This window comes from Pholis gunnellus (genome assembly GCF_910591455.1).
Source record: "Pholis gunnellus genome assembly, chromosome: 10".
NCBI lineage: Eukaryota > Metazoa > Chordata > Actinopteri > Perciformes > Pholidae > Pholis > Pholis gunnellus.
The window spans coordinates 17,320,075-17,346,321 of record NC_136537.1 but is presented as its reverse complement, the minus strand read 5'-3'; the positions used below and the strand labels follow the sequence as shown (position 1 = coordinate 17,346,321).

At 39.4% G+C, this 26,247-nt stretch overlaps 2 protein-coding genes across 2 annotated transcripts; both read left to right on the top strand.

Moving 5' to 3' along the window:
- Window positions 1-1,672: 1,672 nt before the first annotated feature.
- On the top strand, window positions 1,673-13,395 carry xpnpep2 (X-prolyl aminopeptidase (aminopeptidase P) 2, membrane-bound). Its single transcript, XM_079167144.1, has 21 exons — window positions 1,673-1,913; window positions 2,532-2,587; window positions 2,869-2,979; window positions 3,086-3,149; window positions 3,866-3,970; window positions 4,535-4,621; window positions 4,790-4,933; window positions 6,116-6,217; window positions 7,128-7,209; window positions 7,375-7,576; window positions 8,310-8,399; window positions 8,705-8,814; window positions 8,978-9,055; window positions 9,815-9,886; window positions 9,980-10,040; window positions 10,285-10,354; window positions 10,565-10,669; window positions 11,421-11,480; window positions 11,627-11,703; window positions 11,822-11,911; window positions 12,913-13,395. Exons 1-21 carry the CDS (start codon window positions 1,862-1,864, stop codon window positions 13,111-13,113), a joined length of 2,019 nt encoding a protein of 672 aa, XP_079023270.1. The 5' UTR covers window positions 1,673-1,861; the 3' UTR covers window positions 13,114-13,395.
- Window positions 13,396-17,657: 4,262 nt separating this feature from the next.
- sash3 (SAM and SH3 domain containing 3) lies at window positions 17,658-24,901 on the top strand. Its single transcript, XM_079167301.1, has 8 exons — window positions 17,658-17,837; window positions 19,683-19,778; window positions 21,215-21,349; window positions 21,774-21,909; window positions 22,223-22,380; window positions 22,776-22,988; window positions 23,090-23,234; window positions 24,103-24,901. Exons 1-8 carry the CDS (start codon window positions 17,781-17,783, stop codon window positions 24,369-24,371), a joined length of 1,209 nt encoding a protein of 402 aa, XP_079023427.1. The 5' UTR covers window positions 17,658-17,780; the 3' UTR covers window positions 24,372-24,901.
- Window positions 24,902-26,247: the final 1,346 nt, after the last annotated feature.

Here is a 26,247-nt window from a genome sequence, read left to right as displayed (position 1 = left end):
AAATATGTTGTGAGCAGTAACAAAGCTTTAAGGGTGAAACATGGTTTATGGTTTACAATTTTCTGTTGTTAAATCATGGACAGAAATGAGGAAGTCTTGTTATATATGCAGCAATATCTCACTATAAAAAAACAACACTTATGGTGCTATAATGTTCATGTCTTTTCTTTGATAAATACAAGCAATCAATAACTTGTAGGACATTAGGATCATCTAGTTGTTCATAAAACACAGGGAAGCCGTTATATCTCTTGTTTTTAATTAAAAGGGTTAGCCGAGCTCATCCTACAGGCCCACAGACACCTTTATAACTCACTAAGATACATTTCAATCACCTCCTAATGAAAGAAGAGGTCATTTAAGAGGCACAGCTCTGTGATCATTGTGTATTACTCATGTCTTATTTCACTGCAGTCAGAAGTTCTGCTGGTTTTGAAGTCGTGATCAAAGCCAGTGGATCCACAGAAGAGATGTTACCTAAAAGAAAATATTCACATATTCGCCTTGTAGGTAGTTGTAATGTCAATAAATCCCAAGCTGTACGCACATAAATCTGCTGCTCCGGATTAATAAACCAGGCCACTCTGAGGATAAATGGATGTTTTATCATTTCCTTGCACTGACTAATTGGCATGGTGACTGAAGGAGTTCCCAGAGTCCTGATAATGATAATTATAACAATTGTTATAATGTTATAATGTTTGTAGAAAACAAAAAAAAATTTAAAACAAAGCTTCGCAGAAGGCAGCAAATTAAACACCAACAATAATCAAAGCAAGTGTAAAAATGGAATTGTCACTTTTGGATTTGAATTGTCGGATTAAACTAACGGGATAGAATGTGTTAGGTATTGAGTTTTAGAGTAGGCAAATTAGGATAGCTGTTTTCCCCTGTTTCCAGTCTTTATGCTAAGCTAAAATAGGCTAACCAGCTGCTGGCTGTACCTTCATATTTAACAGTCAGACATGAGACCGTCCCATTTTACTCTTGACAAACTCGAAGTGGTTCTCCTTAAATGTCAAACTGAGCAAGAATAGAATTAAGTGAAAAACTTAATTCCAGTACGATAAAAGACATCCTCCTCCTCCTTTTCCTTTCCCGCTTCTTCTTCTTCTTTTTGCCAGATGGCAGCATACATTGGACTTGAATAGAAGGATTTAAAAAAAACATGTTTTCTATGGAAATCTCTGCAGGATTACCGGGACGTGCCTCATACATACATGCATGCATTCATGAGCAAAAGATGAAAATTCACAAACACATCCATGTGACTCTCCAGTCACTTATGCGCTGCATACAAACCAGCCTTGTCCGTGTTTTTGAATGCACTGTTAGCATCTCTCATGTCGCATTGGTGTAAATAATCATGATAAAAACGACTCAAGTCTCTTTTTATTTGATCAAAAACACATTCGCCAGAAGACGCGCCATCATTGTGGGAATACCCAACCCACAGCCGCTGACTTGCATCACGACGCAATAAAAAAACATTGGGCAACACAATGAAATGCAGGGGGAACAAAAATCAGGTGGGAGGTCATTTGACACACATACACACATTGTATTTTAGGCCAGAAAGCAATGTTTCTGAGCACCAAGATCCACCCCCAAAGCCGCTGCACATGATTCCTATCTAAGGGCCGCAGAGAGAGGAGATAGTGGCAGAGGAGGAGGAGAGATAGGAAGAGAGAGAGAGAGAGAGAAAGAGAGACGACAGTCATGCACTTACAAGCAGGCACCCACACACAATTTCTCATCAGACACCCACACACACTTTCTCACATACGCTGCATACACATCGGAGCACCTGCTTTGTAGCCTCTGTCTTTGGATCTGCTCGCGACGGGCTCGTAGTGCCAAGATGCCTTCCTGTGGCTGCATGTTGTTGGCTCTGTCTCTGGCAGCACTAACAGGTAAAAAGTTCCTCTTTGTCCTCGCTGATCTGTCGGAGTGTGAGTGTCAAGTGTCTGATCTCTGTGTGAAGACTTTGCTGCTATTTAAAAAACGGATCATATGCAGTCAGAATTGATTGCATGTCATAAAAATAGCTTGCATCTGCCATCTCTTTTTTGTGCCTGTTCGTTTACTCATCAGGATTTCTTTGCACAACATTTCATGTAAAAAGGATGTAACAGATCTGTCTCATAATCTTCCTTTTTTTTCAGATTGGACAAATCCTTTTTAACATGATTAAAATGCAGTCTCTTGATTGATTGCATTACTCTCATTAGACAGGTTGTGGTTATTATGATCGATATCATTATTTCTTTGCATCGCTGCCTTGTTTGAACTCATCCTGTGTCCTTGACTGAGAAGGTTTTTTTTTGCGTGCTTATAAATCCTGAGTTGCATTGATTCCACTCTGACAAGCACGGTGTCTGAAAAGATTCAACACGATAAATCACCAAAATAAATAAAAGAGCAGCACTCTAGGGTTATCTGAAAATGTGCTTAGACAGCTCAGCTCGGTCACTACTTTGTGTCACTTTTCCAAGGTCTTTTTTCCTCACTGTGCGCTTTTTTCATTTCAGGAAACACTATTGGTGCTGTTGCATATGAGCGAACTGAGAGGAACTGCTCCCTGTCGGTAAGTGAATGGAAGCACTGTGAATAAAATAAATAATTACAGAAATGATGTCATAAAAGTTACCTCAAAGAAGTCACACAGCGTTTTCCCATTATGAAACATGTTGCACGAGTTTTATCTCGTTACAGTTAATGATTACTGCACATGCACTACAGTTAATGATTACAGTGGGAGATACAGCAAGGGATGAATCAGCAGTTCTGCAGGTTTTAATTAAATTTTAAAGACTTTTCACACTCTTTTTCTTGCTCTGCCTTTGTGTGTGTGTGTGTGTGTTACAGTACCTCCCCAGCACAGCAGTAAATACCACTCTACGGCTGCAGGACTTACGAGAGCTAATGCTTCCCCTGAATATCTCTGCCTACATTATCCCTGGCACTGACGCTCACCTGGTACATCTGCTGTCCGTCATAATCAATTCATCTGGGTTTAAACCATGTGTGTGTGTGTTTGTGTGTGTGTGTGTGTGTGAGATGCTAACCTCTGTTTCTCTGTCAGAGTGAGTATATCGCACCACGTGATGCTAGGATGGCCTTCATTACCGGCTTTACAGGCTCTGCAGGTACTATCCCCTTTTGCCTCCTTTTTTTCTTTGCCTCATCCTCCTCTTCTTCGTCGTCGTCATCATCGTCGTCCTTGTCGTCCTTGTCGTCGTCCTCCTCCCCCTCCATGACTCAACTCGCCACGTCTGAATGCTGCGGTCATGCAGCTCCTCTACTTTCATCCCACATCCTCACCACACAGCCATCTCATCGTTCATTTAGCTTCATTGTTTTCACTCACTGCATCATTGCATCTTGTCATTCATCTGCGTTCTCCATCGCAGAGTAACTTCACCATTAGATCATGAGATATATTTTCACGCAGTAATGGAGAACAAAATTAATGATCATCGATATTTCTGTACTCAGCTGTTCCGTGCATGAAAGGATAAGAGGACAGATGACATTTCGGTAAAGTGCTGTTTTCACCAGGCCAAACCTATGCCAACATTTTCTGGGCCTCCATTAGAAATCGGACAAAATTTAGATTCAGCAGTTGTTACCTAAGTGTTTCAATCTCATGTGAAGGTACAACAGTGGAATGATAATGTCAGGCCTGACAATACATCCACCACTCTCCACCAGGCTGCCATCTCCTCAGTGTTTCTTCTTCACATGCTCACATGTTTCAAGATTAGCTGGCCAATCACGCAGACTCTTAACATTTACAGTCGTTTGTAATTTACTGTCGATGCCGAGCTCTCCCTAACGCAGCTGCTGTCCTGTCTCTCCTCAGGCACCGCCGTAGTTACTCAGACCAAGGCCGCTCTGTGGACAGACAGCCGCTACTGGGTTCAAGCCGAGAGGCAGATGGATTGCAACTGGGAGCTTGAAAAAGATGGTGGGGAGGGTGATCACATTGTAATTGCTTGTTATGACAACGCAGGACACATGGATACCAATCAAATATTTTTGGTTTTGATGATCAGACTAAAAATACCCTGACAAATGCTGCACCCGTTATCACAGGACTTACATGATAAAAATAGCTCACCAACAAACTAAAAGTCACTGCATGTTTTGTCTTGCAAAAACACTTTTAACACCGACATGTGATGCTGATGTTTAGACATTTGTAAAGGACAAAATTTACTAGAGAGCAGCTTTTTATGACTTGTGTTGGCACCTGTCGTCAATCGAGGATTGGTACAGTGACAAATGTGTTCAAGGCCGAGCACTGAGCTTTCTGGTCGTGTGTAGGTTTATAGTGGTTATAGGGTTTGTATTAGTATAGAATGTGTTATCTGACACATAATTAAATTGACACATTTCGTTGCAAAGCAATTTGTGCTGATCTAAAAAAAACTATATTTCTATGATGTATCACAATATTCACCACAGGTAAGTCAAATGCATCCTCTAAAGTCAATGATAACTTGATCCTGTCATGTGTGATGTCCCCCAGTGTCCATCAGCAGTGTAGCAGAGTGGCTGATGTCTGAGGTCCCACCAGGCGGCGAGATCGGCTTTGATTCCCTCCTCTTCTCCCTCAGTGAGTCTCTACTCTCCATCTCTCTTGTCAGTCCAGGTTTAACAGCAATAAAGTGCTCGCCCCAAGTAGATGGAAAATTATTAATGGAGCCTCCAGACGCCACACAGACTGTTTACTTGCGATTGATTCGGTTCGATGTGTGTAATCATCTGCAATTTCCTCCATTAGAAACGCAGGAGGGCTACAGCCTCAATCTGGACTCGAGCAATCGTAGCCTCAAGTCCGTCCCTGTTAACCTGGTTGACGAAGTGTGGAAGGAAAGACCGCCTCTCCCTCCTCACAACCTCACCCGCCTGCCCGACAGAGTCATACGTGGGTTTCCTTCTATGTCTGTGCTGTACACACACTCTGCAGTCTGCTGGTCTGCCTGCGTGGTGCCCTTATCTTTGTGCTGATAAATACCTGTAAACTGGACAGAAAGCAATAAGCGGCTCCACAAACACACCCATAAACAGCCTGTTTATGTTTTTATGGCTGGCTGAAAGATCAAACGCTAACTTTGAGAGAGTGGAAAATTATCTGGAAAAGGAAGTTGTCTGGACGCTCAAAGGCCTTTTAGTCTTTATGGTATTAGAATCGACAAGCGGAACAAATGGAGAGCATCATAAACACAATGGTCTCTGTGTGTGTGTGTGTGTGTGTGTGTGTGTGTGTGTGTGTGTGTGTGTGTGTGTGTGTGTGTGTGTGTGTGTGTGTGTGTGTGTGTTTGAGTCTTTTATAAATGCTTTCTCATAGTTTTTTATGAAATCTTGCTCTTATATTTGGCATTAGAGTTCATAATAGGATAAGTAGTTTTTAACAGGAATTTCAAAGAAAAGTTACTAAAATCAAGGATACGTGTCTGCACATAGGAAGCATCACATTAACAGGAGGCATTACTATTCCCATCCTTAGAGCTGCACTAATCAATATTTTTATTGGAACAATGGGTTAGATAATGTGTAATTTAAAAGGTGTTGCTCTCTACAGATACCCTCTAAGGGCCTGTTGGCATCTTTAAGCTTAATTGTTTTGAATTTAGAGCCTGCAACTTTTCTGTTAGGCCTCACTGCCACCGCTCTCATCAAACTCATTTTAGCCGCAGCAGGCCGCTGTATGCTACCATGCCCACCACATGGCAAACAGCACAGTTAGCGGCTAGCTGGTGAACATAGTGCAACATTTAGAACCTCAGTGGTTGGATATGTCCCTCTAAAGTTTGAGGAGAGCTAAGAAGAGAGACAATTTTGGACACAAATACAACTCCAAATGAAGGATAATGTTACTCTGTGTCTGCTGAATGTGTAAATACTGTAGAAAATTGTTGGCTTTGAAGTTCACAACATCAACTTTATAAGATAATATGTCATTGTTGTGTTTTCAGCTTGTCGCGCTGCCCAAATGTACCGCAGGTCTAATAAGATTATGGTGAACATGCATAGTATAACTAAATGTCTATTTAAGGTATACATTTTCATGCGGATGTAAATACAAGCAAAATGTGTGTGTTTGCAGAAAGGTCCTGGCAGACGAAGGTGGAGCACATACGGAATCAGATAAGAGACAATCCATACGAACCGACAGCTCTTCTGCTGTCGGCTCTGGATGAAACAGCCTGTAAGTAACTCTAACTCCATGAAGCTTTCTATGAATTATGTTGCTGTTTTAGAAAAATGGATATCAAACCACAGCTTAGTTCACTGAAAGACGGCGTTGATAAATGTGAATGTATTGCAGTTCATAAAAGCATCTTGTTGAACACGCAGTTGTAGCTCTTCACCACAGAAACAGAACTTGAGTTCTCCCTCAAGATATTTTTTTTATATTCCACATCCCACTATTAAAACATTACAAAAGGAAGATCATGTCTGATGATTTTAAACAAAATGTATATAATATAACCTTGACAGAAGGCGCAAACACAAAAGATGCACAATCAGACTGATGATAAGATGGATAATATTAAAACAGGATACAGTATTTTTTGTAGGCCACCTAGTGGCTGCAGACCTTAAATATATGCTTAGTTTTGCTTCAGGGTAATCTGAAATGACAGTTTGCATCAAAATAAAATGACAGGAAATGTAACACAAAATTATAAAGATATAGGAAACAGTCAACAGATGTTTTTAAATGGGCAATACTCTCATCTTCTTAACAAGATATTCAAAAAGACAGAAATAACATTACTTTCCTATAATCCTTTATTATCGTCAGTAATGATATTGTTAAACTGAGTTGATTCACTGTTTGCATACTGGATGTTCAGTTCACAGTGTCTTATTCGAAAGCATCTTTCTTACAACTCACACAGGAGCACTCCAAGGTCTCAGACCTTCCCTGACTTCTGATTTCAGGATTAGCAAGTCTGTTTTCAATGACAGGAACACAGAAGAAGTCACGTCTATCAGACACAAACATTACATATAAACAGCATGTCTCCAATCAAGTGGAGGTAGCAGATGATGTAAATGAATGCGCGAGCCGCAGCTGACAGTCTGGGTCGGTGTATATTTTTGATCTCTAGGGCTGTTCAATCTTCGCGGCAACGACATCCCGTACAATCCCTTCTTCTACTCCTACACACTGCTTACAATGGACGAGATCTGGTAAGTCCATTTCCCAGGGATTACATGTGTGAACATGTGTGATTCCTTTGAATTTGTCTTTATTATGTCTCTGTTCTGTCCCATCACATATACTAGGTATATAAGGACATATAGCATTTTTCTTGTACAAACCTTTCCCCTCTACTGCATATCCACATCTCCCAGGCTCTTTCTCCACACGGACAGAGTGACGGATGAATTGAGGGGTTACCTGAACGCCTCCTGTAACGGGTCACTTTGTGTGCAGCTGAAAAGCTACGACACCGTCCGAGACCACCTGAAGAAGTATGTGGCACAGAGTGGGGTTAAAGTGTGGATCGGCACAGAATACACAAACTACGCACTTTATGAGATCATTACACCAGAGGTACGCAGATGTTTGATTTCATTATATTTACTGTACTCTAAGCTTGTTCTTTTTTAGTGTTTTATTATTATTTACCATGAATGAATTGCTCTGTGTACATACAGTATAACAGTTTGTATTGCTATCATGTTGCAGCTGTAGTGAGTCACCACCTGTACTGTTGCAGCTGTAGTGAGTCACCACCTGCTGGCTGCTGCTCCTATATTTGTGATGCGTGTTGTGGACGAAATCCAAGTTTTTAAAGCTGCACTAATGAATATTTTTATATAAACAATGGACGAAGTGACTGTTTAATTTGAAAGGGGTCGCTCGGGGTGAAGAACCCACATATACCCAAGATCTATCAGCAGTTCCCCTCCACTCTACAGAGCGTTTCAACATCTTCAAAGACAGTGAAATGGAAAATACTTTTTCAAAGTTCCAATCTTCCTGTGATAATCTCCTCTTAAATGTTCATTTGTCAATTAACAGCTGGCAGACAAAATTAGTGTCTGATCTGTTGCACACAGCAGCTAAAGAGATATTTCCCTTGCGAGTTGGTGGAGATCAAAACAGAGCTGAAAGGAGAGTAGACACCATTAGTAGACACCCCCCCCACTCCATATGAAGGCTAATGTTATTTTGTGTCTGCTGAATGTGTAAACTGTCACAGGTTTTGCTGCAAAACGTTATAAGGTGATAATATGTCAGTATTGTGTTTACAGCTTATTTTGCTGTTTTTTGCATCATTTAGGAGAAACTGATGACAAGCTCCTACTCGCCTGTGTTGACGACGAAAGCGGTGAAAGATGAGACTGAGCAGCGAATCTTGAGGGATGCTCATGTATGTCATCTTCACACAGACACACTCGAGTTATACACTACCTCACCTCCTCACATACAGGTCCCGTCTTTACGTGTGACTTCACTGTCAGACTGGTGGGACATTTATGTATCGCTTTCATCGAGAGCTTGAACACTTCAGTGAGCACACACCCTGATAAGATGTAAGATTTATTCTCCTGTCCGGAGATGTCTGAACAGCCTTGCAACATACCACACGACTCATCGGTCCGTATGATTTGGGGTGATGTGATTGATGCAGAGACTCTCCCGGTTAGTCATTGTGTCGTTTTTGGTTCTGTGCAGGTGAGGGATGCAGTTGCGGTCATCCAACTGCTGATGTGGCTGGAGAAGGCAGTGCCAGAGGGGAAAGAGACCGAGCTGACTGCTGCAGAATACGTCAATAAGTGTCGCGGGTGAGTGCACACGAGATGGAGGAGAGCTGAGATAGTGTATTTGCTGAACAGGTAGTGTTTTGCTACACAAGGAATATGAGTAAAAAACATTTTATAATTAGAATAGTTATAAATACACTGACTTCAAAGTTGCCTTTCACGGCTAATATAAACATCATTACAGCAAACAGAAAGACAGCAGGGGCCCAAGCTTTGAGACCATCTCTGCAAGTGGACCTAATGCTGCACTTGCGCATTACAGGTAAGATTTATTTATATTCTTCCTCTTCTCAATGATGTTTTCTTTTTCATGCCAAACGTGTATAAAACCATATAGTGGTGGTTTTGGATCATGGTTCCTCATGTTATTGATGAAACTTTTTCAAAGCATACATTAAGTTGTAAACTGATTTAGAGAAAACAAAACGTATTGAGAGGAGGCGTTGTGGTGGCCTTGGAAGGAGTACTGTGAATGTAGAAATACCATGATCTAAAAATACTTTATTACAAGTAAAAGTCCTTATTTAAAAATGCTACTTAGGTAAAAGTACTATCAGGAAAATCTACTTAAAGTATCGAAAGTATTTTACTAGTAAGTAAGTTATTCTGTGTTTATATGTTTTTTAGGCTACTGGGTGGATTCTGTTGCATTGCATTACAGTTTCATTGTGTTGTTGTTTTACTATTATTAACTACTTATGTACAGATATAAATATAAAGGTAATATTTGAACAATTATTCTCAGGTAAAGTACAGTACTTGAGTAATCAGTACCTGGAAACAATCAGTAAAACTTACTTTCCACCATAATAATCGCAATGTCCCTCTGCGGACCGTTAAGTATCATCACCATCTCTCTCTCATTGCTCATTTTTTGTGAGCTCTCCACTATCAATCTACATTGTTTAGAAAATGAACCACAGTAATGTAAAACCTTTAAAACACTGTCTTGGTCCTTTATATGCACTACAACGATCATCTGCAGAGCTGCGATTATTTCCTGTTTTTCTGTTCTTTGCAGCCCTACAGAAGAAACGAGCAGGAAGTTGACAGTTAATGAGATGTACCTGGTGGACTCTGGCGGCCAGTATCTGTGAGTAAAAACACACTCTGTTCACAGACTCTCCAGTTTCACATCACATCACTTGCATTTGAAATGAGTCATCATGTCTCTCACTACTATCAGAGACGGCACCACTGACATCACTCGGACAGTTCACTGGGGAGCCCCTACAGCGATGCAAAAGGTAATACATTAGATCTCAAAGTGAAAGTGTGAAATTGTGAATGTTTGAAGGTATATTTATATTTTCTCTAACACAGGAGATTTCCAATCAAACACACTGCAGCCGATCAGTCCAGTTTTTCTGTATCTCTTTGTGTATATTTTTCTTTAGTCTTTATTTTTCTTTAGCATTATACAAGCCATAATGCACAATATTGCTTTTAGATATCTCTTCCCTGTCATTAACCAGCTGTCTGGCTTCACAGGAGGCCTTCACTCGAGTGCTCATGGGAAACATTGAGATATCTCGAACCATCTTTCCCTCAGGGACACGAGGTGGGAATGAAAAACTTTCATACATGTTTAAAATGAGATTTACAAGGATTCCACCCTGAAACATTTTCTAGTTTCACCACTAGGGAGCCCTGTTTCTCCACTTTTTGATCAACAGTGTTTTTGACCAGTTTTAAGTGGATGAATTACAGAAATATATCTGCAGCAGGATGTTTGATTTGAGCTCTCTGTGTGGCTTTTGTTTATCAACAGGTGTAAACATGGAGATGCTGGGTCGCCGGGCATTGTGGGAGGTGGGCCTGAACTACGGCCACGGCACAGGTCACGGTGTTGGAAACTACTTTGGAGTTCATGAGTGTATGCGCTCGTTTTATTTTCCACATGTTTTCAAAGTTTACAACCCCAGTATGAAACTGACAAACGTATCCAGTGTAGTGACATCTTCATCCATCAATAAAAAGCTCATTTGAAAGCATATATCCATCTTACCAAAACAGAGTTCAAATGCAAATATCAATGATCTATGGTTTTTAAAAGCATCATTACTATGATGTTGTTTATGCTGTTTTGCATCAAATTGTACTTCATCTTACTCTGCTGCTAGTACCGTAAGTGGGAGGGATACATTTGATGAACTGGCTAGAAATTTGCATGTCAGCGCACATATTTAATTTAGCAATGTATCAAATCTAGTGTGACCAAATACACTTAAAGGAGCTGAAAAATCTGCAATGATTTCGAAAACAAGCCACAAGGAAGTAGCTGATTCTCTGATGTAGAGCTGCAACTAATTATTACTTTCACTATAGATTAATCTGCAGATCACTTTCCCTCAAATAACTATAAAATGTCAGAAAATAGTGAAAAATGTCCACTACAGTTTCCTAAAGTGACAGTCCAAAGTCTGGTATGTGATAAATACAAGGGAGAAAACTATAGAAGTTAGTTTTCTCTTTAAAAATTAATTTATGTTTTGTAGAGTAAAACACCCCAGTTCGTTGTGTAAAAATGAATGCACACCAATGAAATGTTTCTAAGATTTGTTTTTACTTGGTTTTGCGCGGTGTAATCTGTATGTTAATGATGTAAAGTTGTAATATTTTTCCAGGGCCAGTTGGATTTCAGAGCAACAACATTCCCTTCAGAACTGGCATGTTCACGTCTATTGGTGAGATTTTATTCTTTCTCAAAATGAATGCACGTCCACTACAGATACCGCAACATTATGATCATTTGAAAGGAAATTAACTTTGCATTTAGAGTGCCTCAAATGTTAAGATAAAGAAAAACGGCTAATGATTTTCTTTACATAAGAACCTGGATATTACAAGGAGAATGACTTTGGGATCCGGATTGAAGATGTCGCTGTGATCGTACCCGTACATACAAAGGTAGCTAGAAAACAGAGCTTTATTGATCATCTAGAATCATGTCAATACCTACCTACCTGCTTTTAATGAATGATATAAATTCAATATAACTTCTTTGTGACTGTTTTTTTCCCCTCAGTATGGTCATAACTATGTGACCTTTGACACTGTGTCGATGGTTCCATATGACAGAAAACTGATTGACATCACTCTCCTCAGCTCAGAGCAGGTATGTAATTGTATTCAACTGCAAAATGAGCTGTATGTTGAAAATCTACTGGTACTAAAAGGTGTTAACCCACTAAACACATTAAATAAATGCACATTAACAAGCTTTAACGTAAGTTTACTTCCCAAAAGATATGATCAGTTTCCTGATTTAATTTGTAAATACCTCTTTATATAAGAGTGTGACATCAACTGAGTCTTTCGTTTTCCTGCTTTACGAGTGGCGGTTTCCTCTTAAAATCCCCTCTTTACACTTCAGGTTAAAGCTTCTCTGCAGCTCAGAGATCAAAATGTTCTTTCAAAAAATAAAACCACGTGTGAAATCAACTTCTGTTTTGTTTTCATCGTAAGACTACACATACGATTTCTTTGGAGCATCATTGTACGGAAAATAACAAGTTTACAAAATATTAACTTTTCAAACAAGCACAAAAAAAAACTTTAGTTTTTTTGGCTGCACAAATTGAGTTCCTGTTTTTTCTTCAACTTCAGTTTATTTATTGTGAACATCACCTGCAGATTTAAAATCTGTGGTGGAAAGTAACTAACCATTTTTTCAATTATTGTACTTTAGTAAAATCTGAAGTACTTAAACTTGACTTGAGTACTTCCATTTTATGATACTTTATCCTTCTAGTCCACTACATTTTACAGGAATATACTGTATTTTACAGTTCACTACATTTACCTGACAGCTATAGTTGCTAAATACTTTTAAGATTAAGATTTTATATTTAAACAATGGCAAAATATAATGCATTGTTAAGGATTAAACTATTGACCAAGTGGCAGAACAGAACAGAGTGGTCCAATAATTGATCCCTGTGGAACACCATGTTTAGCCTTAAACCAGGAAGATACAGTATAATAATATTTATTTAATTATTTTTGTCTGTTATCCTCTGATTACTTCTTTCCTTGATACCTGTTTTCACATGCCAGCAGTGTACATATTTAGGCTCACCTGTGACTGTCATTGAGAGTGGTCTTTTCTCACTGCAGCTTCAGTGGCTGAATAAATACTATAAGACAATACGGATGCTGGTGGGTCCCGAACTGGACAAACAGGGACTACAAGAGGAGAAGGACTGGATGCTCAAACACACAGAGTCCTTCGTGGAGTCTGGATCTTCTGCATCTGTCTGTTCCTCCTCGCTGACCCTCATTTCTCTGGCTGTCGCTCTCCTCCACAACATCACCTGAGCATCTGCATCTCTTTTGCACTTTCACAGCAGACTTGCGCACTGATGTTACTCCTATGCAGTCTCTATTGAGCCAGGCTGAGAGATGCACTGCAATCTAGCGATTTTCAATTAAAGGATATATTTGTTTGATCATTTAATTGGGTGGGTAAATGACTGATATTTTGGTATTATACATAAAGTTAATTTAACTTTTGTGTGATTTTTGATGTTTTTGCTTTTTTTGTTTTTAATCTGGACATTTGTATAACCAGCTGATATAATTTCTATTTTATTAAAGTAACAGTCTTTAAAACAAAGGTGTGGATCCATAGAGGGAAATATTGTACTTTTCACTCAATTGTATTTATCTGACAGCTACAGTTAATATTACTAGTTATTTTATGGATTAATATTTTTTATATTTAGAAAAGGATCAGTTTATAGGTTATGATGAATGTTTTGATTGATTAACTGGCCTAAGAGCATATAAAGTGTTTTGTTCAACTCACCAAAATGGCCAAAGAAAAAAACTTGATAAAAATGGTGCAGCTGATCAACTCTTCAATGGTTCTTTAAATCAATCACCCAGCAGCCAATCATGATACGTGTGCAGGAGCTAAAGGTGCGTCTGGTTTGACACCAGCAAACACAATAATATCCTGCATTATCACCAATGGCTCTACTTCAAAGACGGACTATTACTTTTATACATTTTCATTAAAATATAGACGGCAACGTGCTAAACGTGTGGCTAAAAGATCACAGATAGAGACTCAACTACTTCCAACCTCGTCCGACTAATGAGGCCACACAAAGTAGAGGTTTATATTCTTCGGCTAGCCGTAGTTTGAACTAGAAGCTAACATTAGCCACAGACTTGCTCTGGTTGCCAAATAACCTGGAGAGTCTCCAGTAAGTTGCATAGATTGTGATTTTATCCAACAAGCGACGTGATAACTTTAGATTGGGTCGGATCAGGAAGTACAACAACTGCAAAAACGTCTGTGCTTATAATGTTAAGCTTAGGAGTAAGGAGTCTGACAGCCTGGGGAAAGAAGTTATTTCTGAGTCTGAAGGAACCAAGATGCTCCGGTACTTTTTTTTACAGAAGGCAGCAGAGTGAGAAGTCCTTTGGAGGGGTACCAGTTCCCATATGATGCAGCTGGTCGGGGCACTCTATGGTTAGATGGTGGACAGGATGGTGGAGGCGCTGTTGTGCCTTCTTGCTCAGGGAGATGCAGTTGCGCGATCAGCTGAGGTCAGCAGCACCGATGTGCACACCTAGAAACTTGCTCCAGACATGATCTGTTGATGAGAAGTGGAAGTCAAGTTCCTTCTCTTTCTTCTTATGAACATTGAGACACTGCTCCGGTCAGCTGCTCCACCTCGCCTCTGTATGCTGTCCAGGACTGTTCTCGACCAATGACATTTTTAGTCGTATGATTTTGTCAACTAATCGATTAATTGATTTAATAAACAGTAAAACTGAGTTTCTCCTCAAAGAATCACACAAAAGCACCACTTCAAATGTTGTGTCTTATAAGTTTATTAGAAAAAAAACATTTAGTATGAAAAAGCATACAAAAATGATTAATAGACTAAAGAGATCTGAGCTGACTGAGAACAAAGCGACCGTTCAGATTACTAATCGACAAAGAATAGGCTGACCTATGTTGTTTCGAATGAGGCCCACCAGGGTTGTGTCGTCTGCAAATTTATAATATGATTAAATGCTGAACTCATTGAACAGGATTGTTCTCGTTTTCCAGGTGTGAAAGGGCTAGGTGGAGGGCAGAGGAGATGGCATGTGGACCGGTTGGGTATACATGCAAACAGGAGGGTGTCAAGTGAGGTCGGTGAATGAGATTTGCTGCGGTCCTAGACGAGCCTGTCAAAGCATTTATCTGTGATTGGTGCGAGTGCTACAGGGCGGTAGTCATCGTTAACGTGAGTTGGCTCTTAATTTTCCGTGCATGCGTGTGCTTTTCTATTCTGACGGCCAGGGACAGGTTAGATGCTGCATACTCCTTTAGGTCATTTACCTGACATTTAGTTTGTGGATGTGTGTAGCTTAATCAAGGATGTATAAAGAGACCTGGATACAGCGTTTCATATGCAAGTTGTTTAGTGGCTCATGCAGCAACAAAAGTTTGACTTCCGAGTAGAACAATACCCTGTTCTCTGGTTCTTCCGGCTGTCTTCCCCATCCATGGAGCTTATGATGGCGTTTCCTTTAACCACGCCTTCCAGCCTTCGGCCCAGCCTCGTTCTCGGGCTCCTTCACATGAACAGAGGAAAACAACTCTGGATTTGGCCCTCAGGTGACAGAATCTGATGGGTCACATTAAACAGCATAACACCACATGTGTCAAGTCTTTGTGCTAAGCTAAATTAGCTGGCTGCTAGAGGTAGCATATCAAAAGCACATCTGTAGCATATCATATCAAAGCCTAACATTACCAAAAGCCACTAGCTTCATTTACTTGAGGACGTGTTTTTTAATTCATCATAACTCTGTTTTTCTGTAAAGACTTTATGTAAAGACATTAAACATAAAATCATTTTGAAACTCACCATTTAAACAGCCGAGAGCAGTCGTTGCGGTTTTACTTCTTCCACTTGTTAAGAGCTCGTGCCGGCAGATAGACGTTTGCTTGGCAATTACGACAGAGCGACTTGAAGGTGTGAATGTGCTGCCATCACACCACACCCTGTATCTGCATGCTCTTGTCAAACATCACGAAACGTGCATGAAGAAACATTTGATACAGAAAGTTCAACAGCTTTCAGAAAAGGCATATTCATCCATATCCGTTCTGCGTTGGGGTTTGTGGTAAAGAGGCCCAGAAAAAGAGGAATAACAAGTATGAGATCATTGTTCTCCGGGAACAAACGTCTCTTCTGCTGTGTTTTTGTATATGTAACATATAACATGTGTTTATGTAGTTACTGTTAAGTATTTGAAATTATATATCGTTTACATCTGTGTTTGCTAGCTACCATGGCTAGCTGCCTTTGTTGTCAACACATTGCTTCATAACTAGTGGTCAAACACTCAACAGGGTACCTCTAAGTACTACATCTTATACTTCTTTATACCGGCAATTTAATCTACAACAATTCATCATATTTTATAAACTGATCATATCTTTTAAATGTAAAATATTTATCTTTAAAGTAACTAGTGACTAGAAAAAGTACAATATTTACTATAGTGGATTAGTCCACATTAACAAACTACAACACCAGACTGCTGCTTACACATTAATGCAGCACTCATAATAATGTATTTTCTAACATTATAATGACATTTTAACATTTTGAAAGGCGCCAGTCTGCATGATGAGTACTTTTACTTTTTAATACTTTAAATATATCTTTCGTATACTTATGTTCTTTTACTGAAGTAATATTTTGAATGCTTTTCTTTAGCTTGTAATGGAATATTTCTACGTTTTTACTCTACTTTAGTGACGGATCTAAATACTTCTTCCACCACTACCTCTGAGGTTTCAGGTAACCTCAGGTGAAATCAAAATATGTTGCCAATTGTTTTTGTCTCTTTTAAGATCTGCAGACGGATCAGTTTGTTGCCAACCTTCAGTCGAGTGACAGGAAACTTAAATAGGGCATGTTCTCATCATGTGGTTTGCTACCCCACTAAAATAACAAGCTAAACTTGACTTACATTTTACTTCCCTCTCTGCTTCTACTGCTAATGTTTGCCTGGTTTTTGTCCGGAGTGTACATTCAAACGCACACACATTTCTGTGACTCACGCAAGCTTTTTTTATCTTAATTGTCTGTCTTGGATGTTTTTACACTGTCAGCATTTGTCTGGCCTTTTGCAACTCATTTGTCTCCCAAATTCTGTATAAATATCCTGTGTTGGACGAGCTGGACTGTCTGATCACTAGTGTGCGTTTTTGTTATGTCCTCCTGTAGCTGCGGATTGCCCCTCTGCTGCAGCTGCAAAGACGTTACTGAGTTTCTAAATATGTCATCCTTAGATTTCTTTCACTTCCACACTTCAGATGCGATGGCAAATATGTGCTCTTTGAGCGGGATGGCTAAACAGCAAGCTGTAAAATCAAGAAACATAATTTGACACCGAACTGGTTGGCAACTTCAAGAGCTGCCGTGTTGAAGATCTTTCCTGACTTAACTTTAACCTCAACATTTTGCTGTGAGAGTAGAAATGTTGTAAAACAGTGACAATGCAAGTTATCCTGAGCTTTTATCTGACTGAACATATGAATATAATATGAGTAACCAGTGGTCGATCGATCATAACAATCATTTCTTTTGAACCTTCATCAGCTTGTAGTGACGGTCAACACTGATGATGACATTTTCATGAACTGTTTTGTGTGTCAGCTCTGCTTGCCACAGAGAGTTTGTGGCACGCAGGACTGAGAGATACATGTAACGAACCCACTGGCCTGTGTGAACACCAGAGGACTAAAAACAGGGTTTGCCTCTCCAGTTTCTCTGTGGCCACGTAACTTCCTCTCAGCTTCTGCACTTCGTGCGCCTGCAGCGGAGTGCAACGCTACCTTTTTTTTTTCATCTGACAACTTTGGCAGCGACAGCACGGTGACAGAAACCCTCACTGATTTAAGACCGGTGTATCGCTCTCGCTGCTTTTTATCCAAAGAGATCTCTGAAGGACCACTAAAGAAGAAAATGTTGAGGCGAAGGCCTTCCAATGCCTCGGAGAAGGAGCAAGTGCAGAAGAAGAAGGTGAGTTTTTGGCTATTAGTTTGTTTTGGAAGGTTTAAAGTGAATTTGCTCAAATTGTGCCTCTATGAATGTAAATATTATAGACAGTGAATTGTGAAGAGGTCTATATCACATAGTGTTAAATGTGTTGATGTTTGCATTTCAACATCTAGTACAGCTGTCTTTGTGTGCACACCGTGTCAACACAGGATGTCTGCTCAAGTTAGTGCAAATTTTTGTGGTGAAGCTGAACGAACCCACACACACACACACACAGCTAAAAGTTCAGTACGATCTCAAAGTTTAAACAACTTTTACGTGTCTAAATACTCTCTGGCCTCAACATATTCTTTTACAAAAGCAAAGTTCCTCTTTTCTAGCCGGGTGAATCATTGCTGCAGATGTAGTTTGAGTCATAGCTTTGTGGCTTCTTCGTCCCCAGCAGCCAACATGAGAGCGAGCCTCCTACGCTTGACACCAGTGCCCTTATTTACCATTAACATCTCCCCTCCTGTCGTCCAATTCAGGCCTTTTCATTACACATCTCGCTGTCTGTGTCCTCTGCAATCATCTCCTAATACACAATTATCAACGGTGATAATCGAGGCTGGAGAGGATCATTGTTCCACATCACTAGTCACTACTCTGCGGCAATGAAAGATTGATTTATCTTAAAGCTTTGTGGCTTTTTAGGGAGCACAACTGTGGCAGGGAAAACAGACATTTACCAGCAACATTTGTAATAGCCTCAGAATGATAAAGGTAATTTGTTCCCTCGGCTGCACTGGTGGTTAAATTCTTCAAGTTAGACTCAGACAGAGACCATCAGCCGCCAGCACTGACTGGATGTCTGCACCAATTGTCTGCCAGCAGTCGCTCAAGCTTTGCCCGTTTCCTGTGGTTTCGACAAAGACTCGAGAAGGATGAGCAGCGATAAAATCATACAGAGTGACGTGGTTATATGGAAAATGAGACGAAAAGTTTCCACTGGAGGAAACTATAGGGTGTGGATATTATGCAAAAGAGTAAAAACTTAATTTTAAAGGTTTGGCTTCAGCCGAAAGGATCAGTTCATTGACTAGCTGACAGATAATTGATCAGCAGCTATTCTCATGATGATTCTTCGTCGTTCAAGTCATTTTTTTCAAGCACAAAGTTCCAAAATCTCCCAGTTCCACCTCAATTATGATGATTACGTTTTGTAGATTTGTAAATTGAATTGGTTGGAGACATTCTGAGACATCATCTTGGGTGTCAGAAAAGTGAAAGAAGCAGTATTCACTATTCTCTGACATTTTATCGATTTATCCAGAAATAATTGGCAGACAAATCGATACTGAAAATGAATCGTGTACAGATTCAGAATAGGGGATTTTACAGTAAGACTGTTTCCACTGGCATTGAGTTCAAAGATGAATTCTAGTTGTTGATTTACATTGAATATTTTTAGATGTTTCTGTTCCTGTTATGTATCTTTGATAAGTTTAAAATAATGTCACACTATTTTATACAGGGACACCACCATGAATCGTTTGCTGCTAAACTACTCAACTGCATGTTAAACTTTTTACAGAACACATTACTGTCTGCAACATGAGCCAGATTCATGAGTTCACCGTTGATAACTGGGTGGAAAGACAGACACTTCTGAGAAATCCCTCATTTCACACATTTGAAGAGATAACGAGATAAGAAGATATGTGCTCAACCGTGAGATGAGCGTTCTCAGTGTTGCATCGCTGTAACAAACACACGTTAATGCCTTTTTGTTTACACCGTTTGCTTTGTGGTGAAAGTTTAGTACTGCCCCTTTGATGGCTTTTGTCATTATGATTTTGACATGGATGCAATTCTTTGTGTTTCCAGCTCACTCTGCAGAGGTCCAGCAGCTTCAAGGATTTTATGAAGCACAAACCTACTTCTCCTGTTACATCAGAGAAGGAGTTCACCTTGGAGGAGAATGTAAGTTGGACTCCTCTCAAACATATTCATAAAAACAAACAAACACATCTTCAAACATACAATACATATATGTTTTGAAAAGTAGAAGTAGATGTCTCTCAAAGTCTTTGTGTTTTTAGTTCCTAAATGGAAGATATTCTATCACATTCTTCCTCATTCGTCACCCAGAACATAAATGACGCTGCATCCAGAATAGAGCAAAGAAGTTCACAGAGGGCAAGCAGAAATTGTTATCAGTAACGGCCGTTACAGAAGTGCACAGTTTGTGCTTCCTGATTCGACACTCCGCTGCACGTGTGGGCAAATGTTTTAACTCTTAAAAGTTCACAGAACTTCAGTAACTTCCCAGTAACACTCTGCGTACCCCGAGTAGAAGTTGGAGGACAAATAAGCATAGAAGAAGAGAGGAAGTAAGAACGAGAAGCATTGCACAGAGCACAGATGACAGCAGCATGTAGACAGGATGTCCGCTAGTCTCTCAAGCAGAGAGCCTCTGTGTCAGACAGAGAGTTGCAGAAGCAGCAAGCATTTAACCAGGAGGTCCTCCCCCAGAGAATTTAGGCTTTTTTTTCAATTTAATTTTAAGAATTTGTATTTATATGTTCAATCGTTTAATCCCTCTCTGTCTCTTTGGGTTAACAGTTAACTCTGCACTTTTGTGCTCAATCAAAAACACAATTTAGTTTAGTGAGAGAAAGACTTGAGAATTTGAGTGCTGAGTTCTGTATCAGTATCACACACAAAAAACAGCTATAATACACTCTGTTATAGTTTATTATTTACATTCACCATCATAAAATAAATCCCTAGCTGCCAGTTTGTAGAAGCAACAGAATGATGTTCAATATTTAAAAAGTCTACTACAACACAAACAGTCCCTCTGAATTAATGTTCTATTTTCTCTAAATCGAACAGCGCTTCAGGCTTTATTGTCCTTTGCAAATTACAGGGGCCTTTTCCTTTTGTGTGTAAGTGTCGCACAGAACATTCCTGTAACTGAGTGCCTCCATAAAAATACTGAAAACATCATTAGCTTTAATTACTGGGCCAACAGTGTTGTCTGCAGACGGAGTTAAACTGAGCTTTGAAGCACCTACCCACAATAGAGTACAAGTGTGTGTGTGTGTGTGTGTGTGTGTGTGTGTGTGTGTGTGAGAATGTGTGAATGTGTGCATGTGACTTTGTGGGTATCAGCAATGTGTGTGAATATGCAAACCCCATTACCGCAAAATCTGTATGTTTTCTAGTTTGTGAGAAGTGAATAGCAAGAAGTGATGACACTGGGAACCACCGTGAGACTTAATTCATGTCAAAGCCATATATAGTTTTCGCATATTTTAAAATGATTTTACTTAACTTGAATAAGGTTTTACCACATATCCTCTCATCTCCCAACACCTGTCGATATATATGTTTTTTTTTTACTCTCATCTCAGTTGGCAGAGGGTGTAACGGCAGAGGAAGCTGTGAAAAGTGGCAGCAAACTGGGAAAGAAATGGCGCAACGTCATCTCTCGTACCATGACCCGAAAAACATCCAAGATGGTGCAGAAGGCTCTGGCTGAAGAGGGGGTAAAATCCTGTTTACTGTTACATTTAAGTTACTGTGACATGATCACGTATAATAACACGTAACAGTATATTCTAAAACTATATAACAGTATCTATAATGGCTGTAAATGAACTAAAGAGGATTGCTGATGCAAAAACACACCTTGACACCTTTACATAGAGCTGTTGTTGTTGTTATAAAAGAGTTGAGTTGTCTCCATCTAGTGGACAAATGTATGTACTGTGTTTATGAAAAGAAAAGCAGGAAGTCTCAGTTTGATTTTCAATGTTGGAAAGTAATATTATTAAGTAGAATATTATTAAAGTCAAATTGAGTGTAGAAACAAATGTAAAGCTTTATGCTATCATTATGTGACATTATGAATTGAGTGAACTGAAGGCGAATAGACTTCTGACCTGCACTGCTGTCCTGTGACGTCTCCAGGCTGACAGTGGTGAGGAGCTGTCTCCGGTCTCTTCTGATTGGCTTCCAGATCTGAGTGCAGGACAGAGGACGTCTGTGTGCTCCACGGGGTCCGAGGACACAGCGCCCAGCCTCATCAGCCGCCAGCTCTCAGGCAGTAAGTGTCCATCATGTATATATATACACATGATACACATGTTTGTATATATTTTATTTTTAGTGTTACTAACACTTCAAGAGGATATCATTTTCTCTGATGTCCATAAGTGAATAAATGTCCATAAATCCACTTAGAAACCATATTTTTTTTTTTTTTTTTCAACATCAGTAAGAAGATACCATCAAAATATTTCTGTAATTTCTCCAACACTGACCCTCTCCTCTATTCATTCAGATGCAGATATTTACAGTGTGTAACCTGTGGACATGGTGGATGAATCTGACCCGGCTTCTTTGTCTGTTGACCTCAGGTAGCGACAGACAGAGCCTGGACAGTGGATACTGCCAGAGGGACAGCATGAGGCTGGAGGAGAACGGCGTCTCTTACAACGGACCTTTCTGTGGTCGCGCTCTGGTCCACACCGACTTCACTCCCAGCCCCTACGACGTGGAGTCACTCAAGCTCAATGTGAGTCTCGGGGAGAAGTCGTCCTCCAGGGAGCTTGTTGACCGAGTAAAAACAAGACGGGTCGTTTTGATTCGTATTCCTCAAAGCAGAGTTTGAACTCCACGACAAAATAAGATCATTTCAGTAGTGATTGTGTCACTGCATTGCAGATTATACAAGAGTTCAGAGAGAAAACATCTGTTAAAGGGGATAAAAATGTCTAATGTTTAGTCATTCAGCTTCTCAAATTCTTTGCTGTGCTTCTACACAGTATGGACATATAAATAGTTATATTTGTAGTGATTTAATAAACAACCAAACGGTTCTTTCCCTCAAGGTCACCTTTTCCTCTTTATCTCCTCTTCGATAACACCGTCATGACTGAGCCTGGCGTTCATTTGTCATCTCTCTTCTAGAAAGGAGACATCATCTACATCATTGATAAGCCTCCTGTAGGAACCTGGACGGGGAAGCTCAACAACAAAATGGGCTCCTTTAAGTTCATCTACGTCAACCTGATGCCCGATGACACCCCTCCAGCCAGGAGGAGACGCTGCGACAGCAAGAGCCGCCGATCCAAATCCAAACCCAAATCCCTGGAGGAGGTCCTGGACAGCATCGGTCTCACTGTAAGGTTCACAGTGTTTGTTACACTGCAGAAGGACTACTGTACATCATGATGGTGGATATCGTTGTCTAAATGTTCGTGTTTATGATCTTTTTGTTTCAGGAGCTGAGTTCTCTGCTGTCCATGCATGGTTTTCAGAGCCTGGAGGACTTTGCAGGACTGAAGGAGTCTCACCTCAACGATCTGAACATCACAGACCCAGACACGCGCTCCAAGATCCTGAATACCTCTGAACTGCTGAGAGACTGTAGGTGCACCCGCTGTACAGCTGCAATAAAAATAAACTCTAATCCAGAATTTCATTCAAATCTGAGAGAAATGTCACAGTATTGCTAATTACAGAGTTACTTTGTGCCTCTCAGACTTCAGGTTTAGGCAGCGTTAAAATGTCTTTGGGGAATACTTCATGCTTCCATCATATTTCTTCTTCCTCAGCTGCATAATTGGATCATTTTCTGGCTCAGTTGCACAGCATTACACTCACAGTTTCTCATTAAAAAACAGGTATTTTTAAACGTCCGCTACATCAAAAACACTTTATTTTTAGGATTAAATATTTATTATCTATCTACTTCTATTATCTGTTAGTTTACCCATCTGTTACCCATTCAATTATTCCTGACTCTCAACTATAATGACATTTTCCAATTTAGCATCCATCTCTTGTTTTGATGAAGTATTCTCTCTCTTACTAATTATTTTAAGAGTTGGAGCTGATTCATAATAAAATAATGCAGCGTATTCTCCAAAGATTGACTATTTATTCAGAAATATTCAATAATAGAAGTACTTCAATCTCTATCACTGCAATGCTGAATTTTAAATGTCAACTTTTTTAAACTTTTAGTGGAATGGGTTTTAATTCTATTCGGCAGTAAAAAGCACCCTTTTTATTATGAAATTCCCACAAAGATGGAAATTGACTTTGATTCATGAACACAACAGAAAACACCATTCCTAGTGTCCCCTATACTGGACATTACTGGAGAATCATTTCTAAAAAAGGCTCACACTATCTGACTGTAGAGTTTGTCTCTGAAGCTGAACAGCGGCCTCTCAGAGTCCAGGATGGATTGTTTTTCAGTATTTAAATGTGGTTTCTTTGCCCCGTGTAGCTGAGGACGAGTCAGAGCCAGAAGAGGAGGACAGATCTGGGGAGGATGACAAGGAGCCGAGGGATTCAGGCTGTTTCGAGAGCTCTGAGAACCTGGAGAGCCGACGTGAGGAGCCTAAGACGGAGGAGGGACTCCAGGATGAAGCATCAGAGGAGCAGACAAACATGGAGGAGGCGGAGAAACACGAGCAGCAGGAGGAGAAGCAAAGTGAGCAGCTGGACGCTCTGCAGGAGCAGCTGCAGGAGCTGACGGTGGACGAAGGATCTTGAGAAGCAATGGGAAAATACTTCTTTTATTTGTATTCCTAGTTCTCAGGGACTCTGTGGACGGAGGTTATTAAAATGTCTCTTCATCAAAAGAGAATGGACTGGTGATTGGAACACAATGTAATGTTCAGATACTGTATGAAGACGATGGTCTTCGTTTTCCACAGCGAGCTTGTGCTGTAAAGCAAGTGTCAAGAGTTTCTCTTTGTCTTCCACAGCTCAGAGCGCTGCTTAAATGACCGTGTTGTTTGTTGTTGTTTCCTCTTGAGGAAATCATATTGGCTGTTTGTTTGTGATGGCACCAGCAAAGCATTCTCTTCATTATGACCCGGTTTTAAAAGTGTTTGTGTCGTTCACCCTTATACACAATTATGAATGTAAAATATTTTTCATGCAACTTGAAATGAATTGTAACTTTCAGTAGTTTGCTTTTAACTTGTGACATTTTGTACTTTTCACTGATTTATGTCACATGATGAGGAGGTTGTGAACAGTTGCTGTAAATAGAATTTAAATAAAACTAAATTCACTGAGATGTTGTTGATAATGTAACCTGTGAATTACTGTTGTTCCAGTTTTAAATGCTTTATCTTAAGAAAGTTAACAGAAAATAGAAACTAATCAAAGTTTTGTATTAAATCTCTATAATTCCTGGATCGTAAATAGTAAATACTTTGCTTTACTAATCTGAACTCAATCTCACTCACTAGCTTGTTTCCACGGCTTTATATATCTCACAGTCTTTAGCAGCAGTTAATTATTTAACTGATCAACTGTGCCACACTACTCTCTGGTGGAGCGGTTGTAACTCAGGAGGTAGAGCTGGTCTTCTTTTAAGGCTCCTCTCATCATGTCGTCCTTGAGCAAGACGCTGAACCTCAAGTTGCTATATTGCTAAACTATATTACTGTGCTACATTATGACTTGTTTCATAATAAGTCACAGTATAGTATGTTTAAAAAAATCACGATGTAGGATGTCGAAAATAGTATTTTTTTAAAATGTTGTCTATGATTTTTATAACGTTTTTCGACATGCTATACTGTGACTTTTGTTTTTATGACAATATACAATTACTTTTTTTTAATATACTATGACTATTTTTATGAAACTTCATGACCTACTATACTAACTGACTTTTTGCGACATGTTATGCAATTACTTTTCTGACATACTGTACTAGAACTCTTATGACTTTCTCGACATACTTTACTTTGACATGCTACACTGATTTTACACTATTGCTTTTTTTACTTACTATACGATGACTTTTTGACATGCGATATGACTTTCGACATACTATATTACACTTTATATCTTTTTCGAACTACTTTACTTTGACATGCTGTACTGTGCCTTTTTTAACTTCTCATGACTCTTTACAACGTACTAAACTATATTGTTTGACATTTTTTGACACGTCATATGACTGACTTTTTGACAGACTATACTATGACGATTTCTTTTTACTCTTTTCAACATGCTATACTAAGACTTTTTTGAGATGCTATATATATATATATATATATATATATATATATATATATATATAGGATTTTTAATGACGTTTGACGTTCTATATAAATTTTTTTTATTACTTTTTTTAACATACTATGACTATTTTATGACTTTGTTTGATGTACTATATAATTACTTTTTTATTACTTTTTTAACATGCTATACTATAAACCTTTTGACGTATATTATTACGTTTTTTTTTACTTTTCATGACTTTTACAACATACTATACTGTTTTCATGATGTTTCTTTTGTTAAGTTGTGCTATGACTTTTTTCTACTTTTAATGACTTTTTACAACATACTTTACTATATTATTCCTTTAATAGGACTTATTTAACAAACTATACTATGACTGTTT

What these genes read in the sequence shown, in the direction of transcription:
- xpnpep2 (XM_079167144.1), top strand. Translation starts at nt 1,862, where the DNA reads ATGCCTTCCTGTGGCTGCATGTTGTTGGCTCTGTCTCTGGCAGCACTA. An exon ending in TTCCCTCCTCTTCTCCCTCA is followed by an intron (nt 4,622 to 4,789) that starts GTGAGTCTCTAC and finishes TTCCTCCATTAG; the next exon opens with AAACGCAGGAGGGCTACAGC. An exon ending in TCGTACCCGTACATACAAAG is followed by an intron (nt 11,704 to 11,821) that starts GTAGCTAGAAAA and finishes TTTTCCCCTCAG; the next exon opens with TATGGTCATAACTATGTGAC.
- sash3 (XM_079167301.1), top strand. Translation starts at nt 17,781, where the DNA reads ATGTTGAGGCGAAGGCCTTCCAATGCCTCGGAGAAGGAGCAAGTGCAG. An exon ending in AGCAAGTGCAGAAGAAGAAG is followed by an intron (nt 17,838 to 19,682) that starts GTGAGTTTTTGG and finishes TTGTGTTTCCAG; the next exon opens with CTCACTCTGCAGAGGTCCAG. An exon ending in TGGACAGCATCGGTCTCACT is followed by an intron (nt 22,989 to 23,089) that starts GTAAGGTTCACA and finishes TTTTTGTTTCAG; the next exon opens with GAGCTGAGTTCTCTGCTGTC.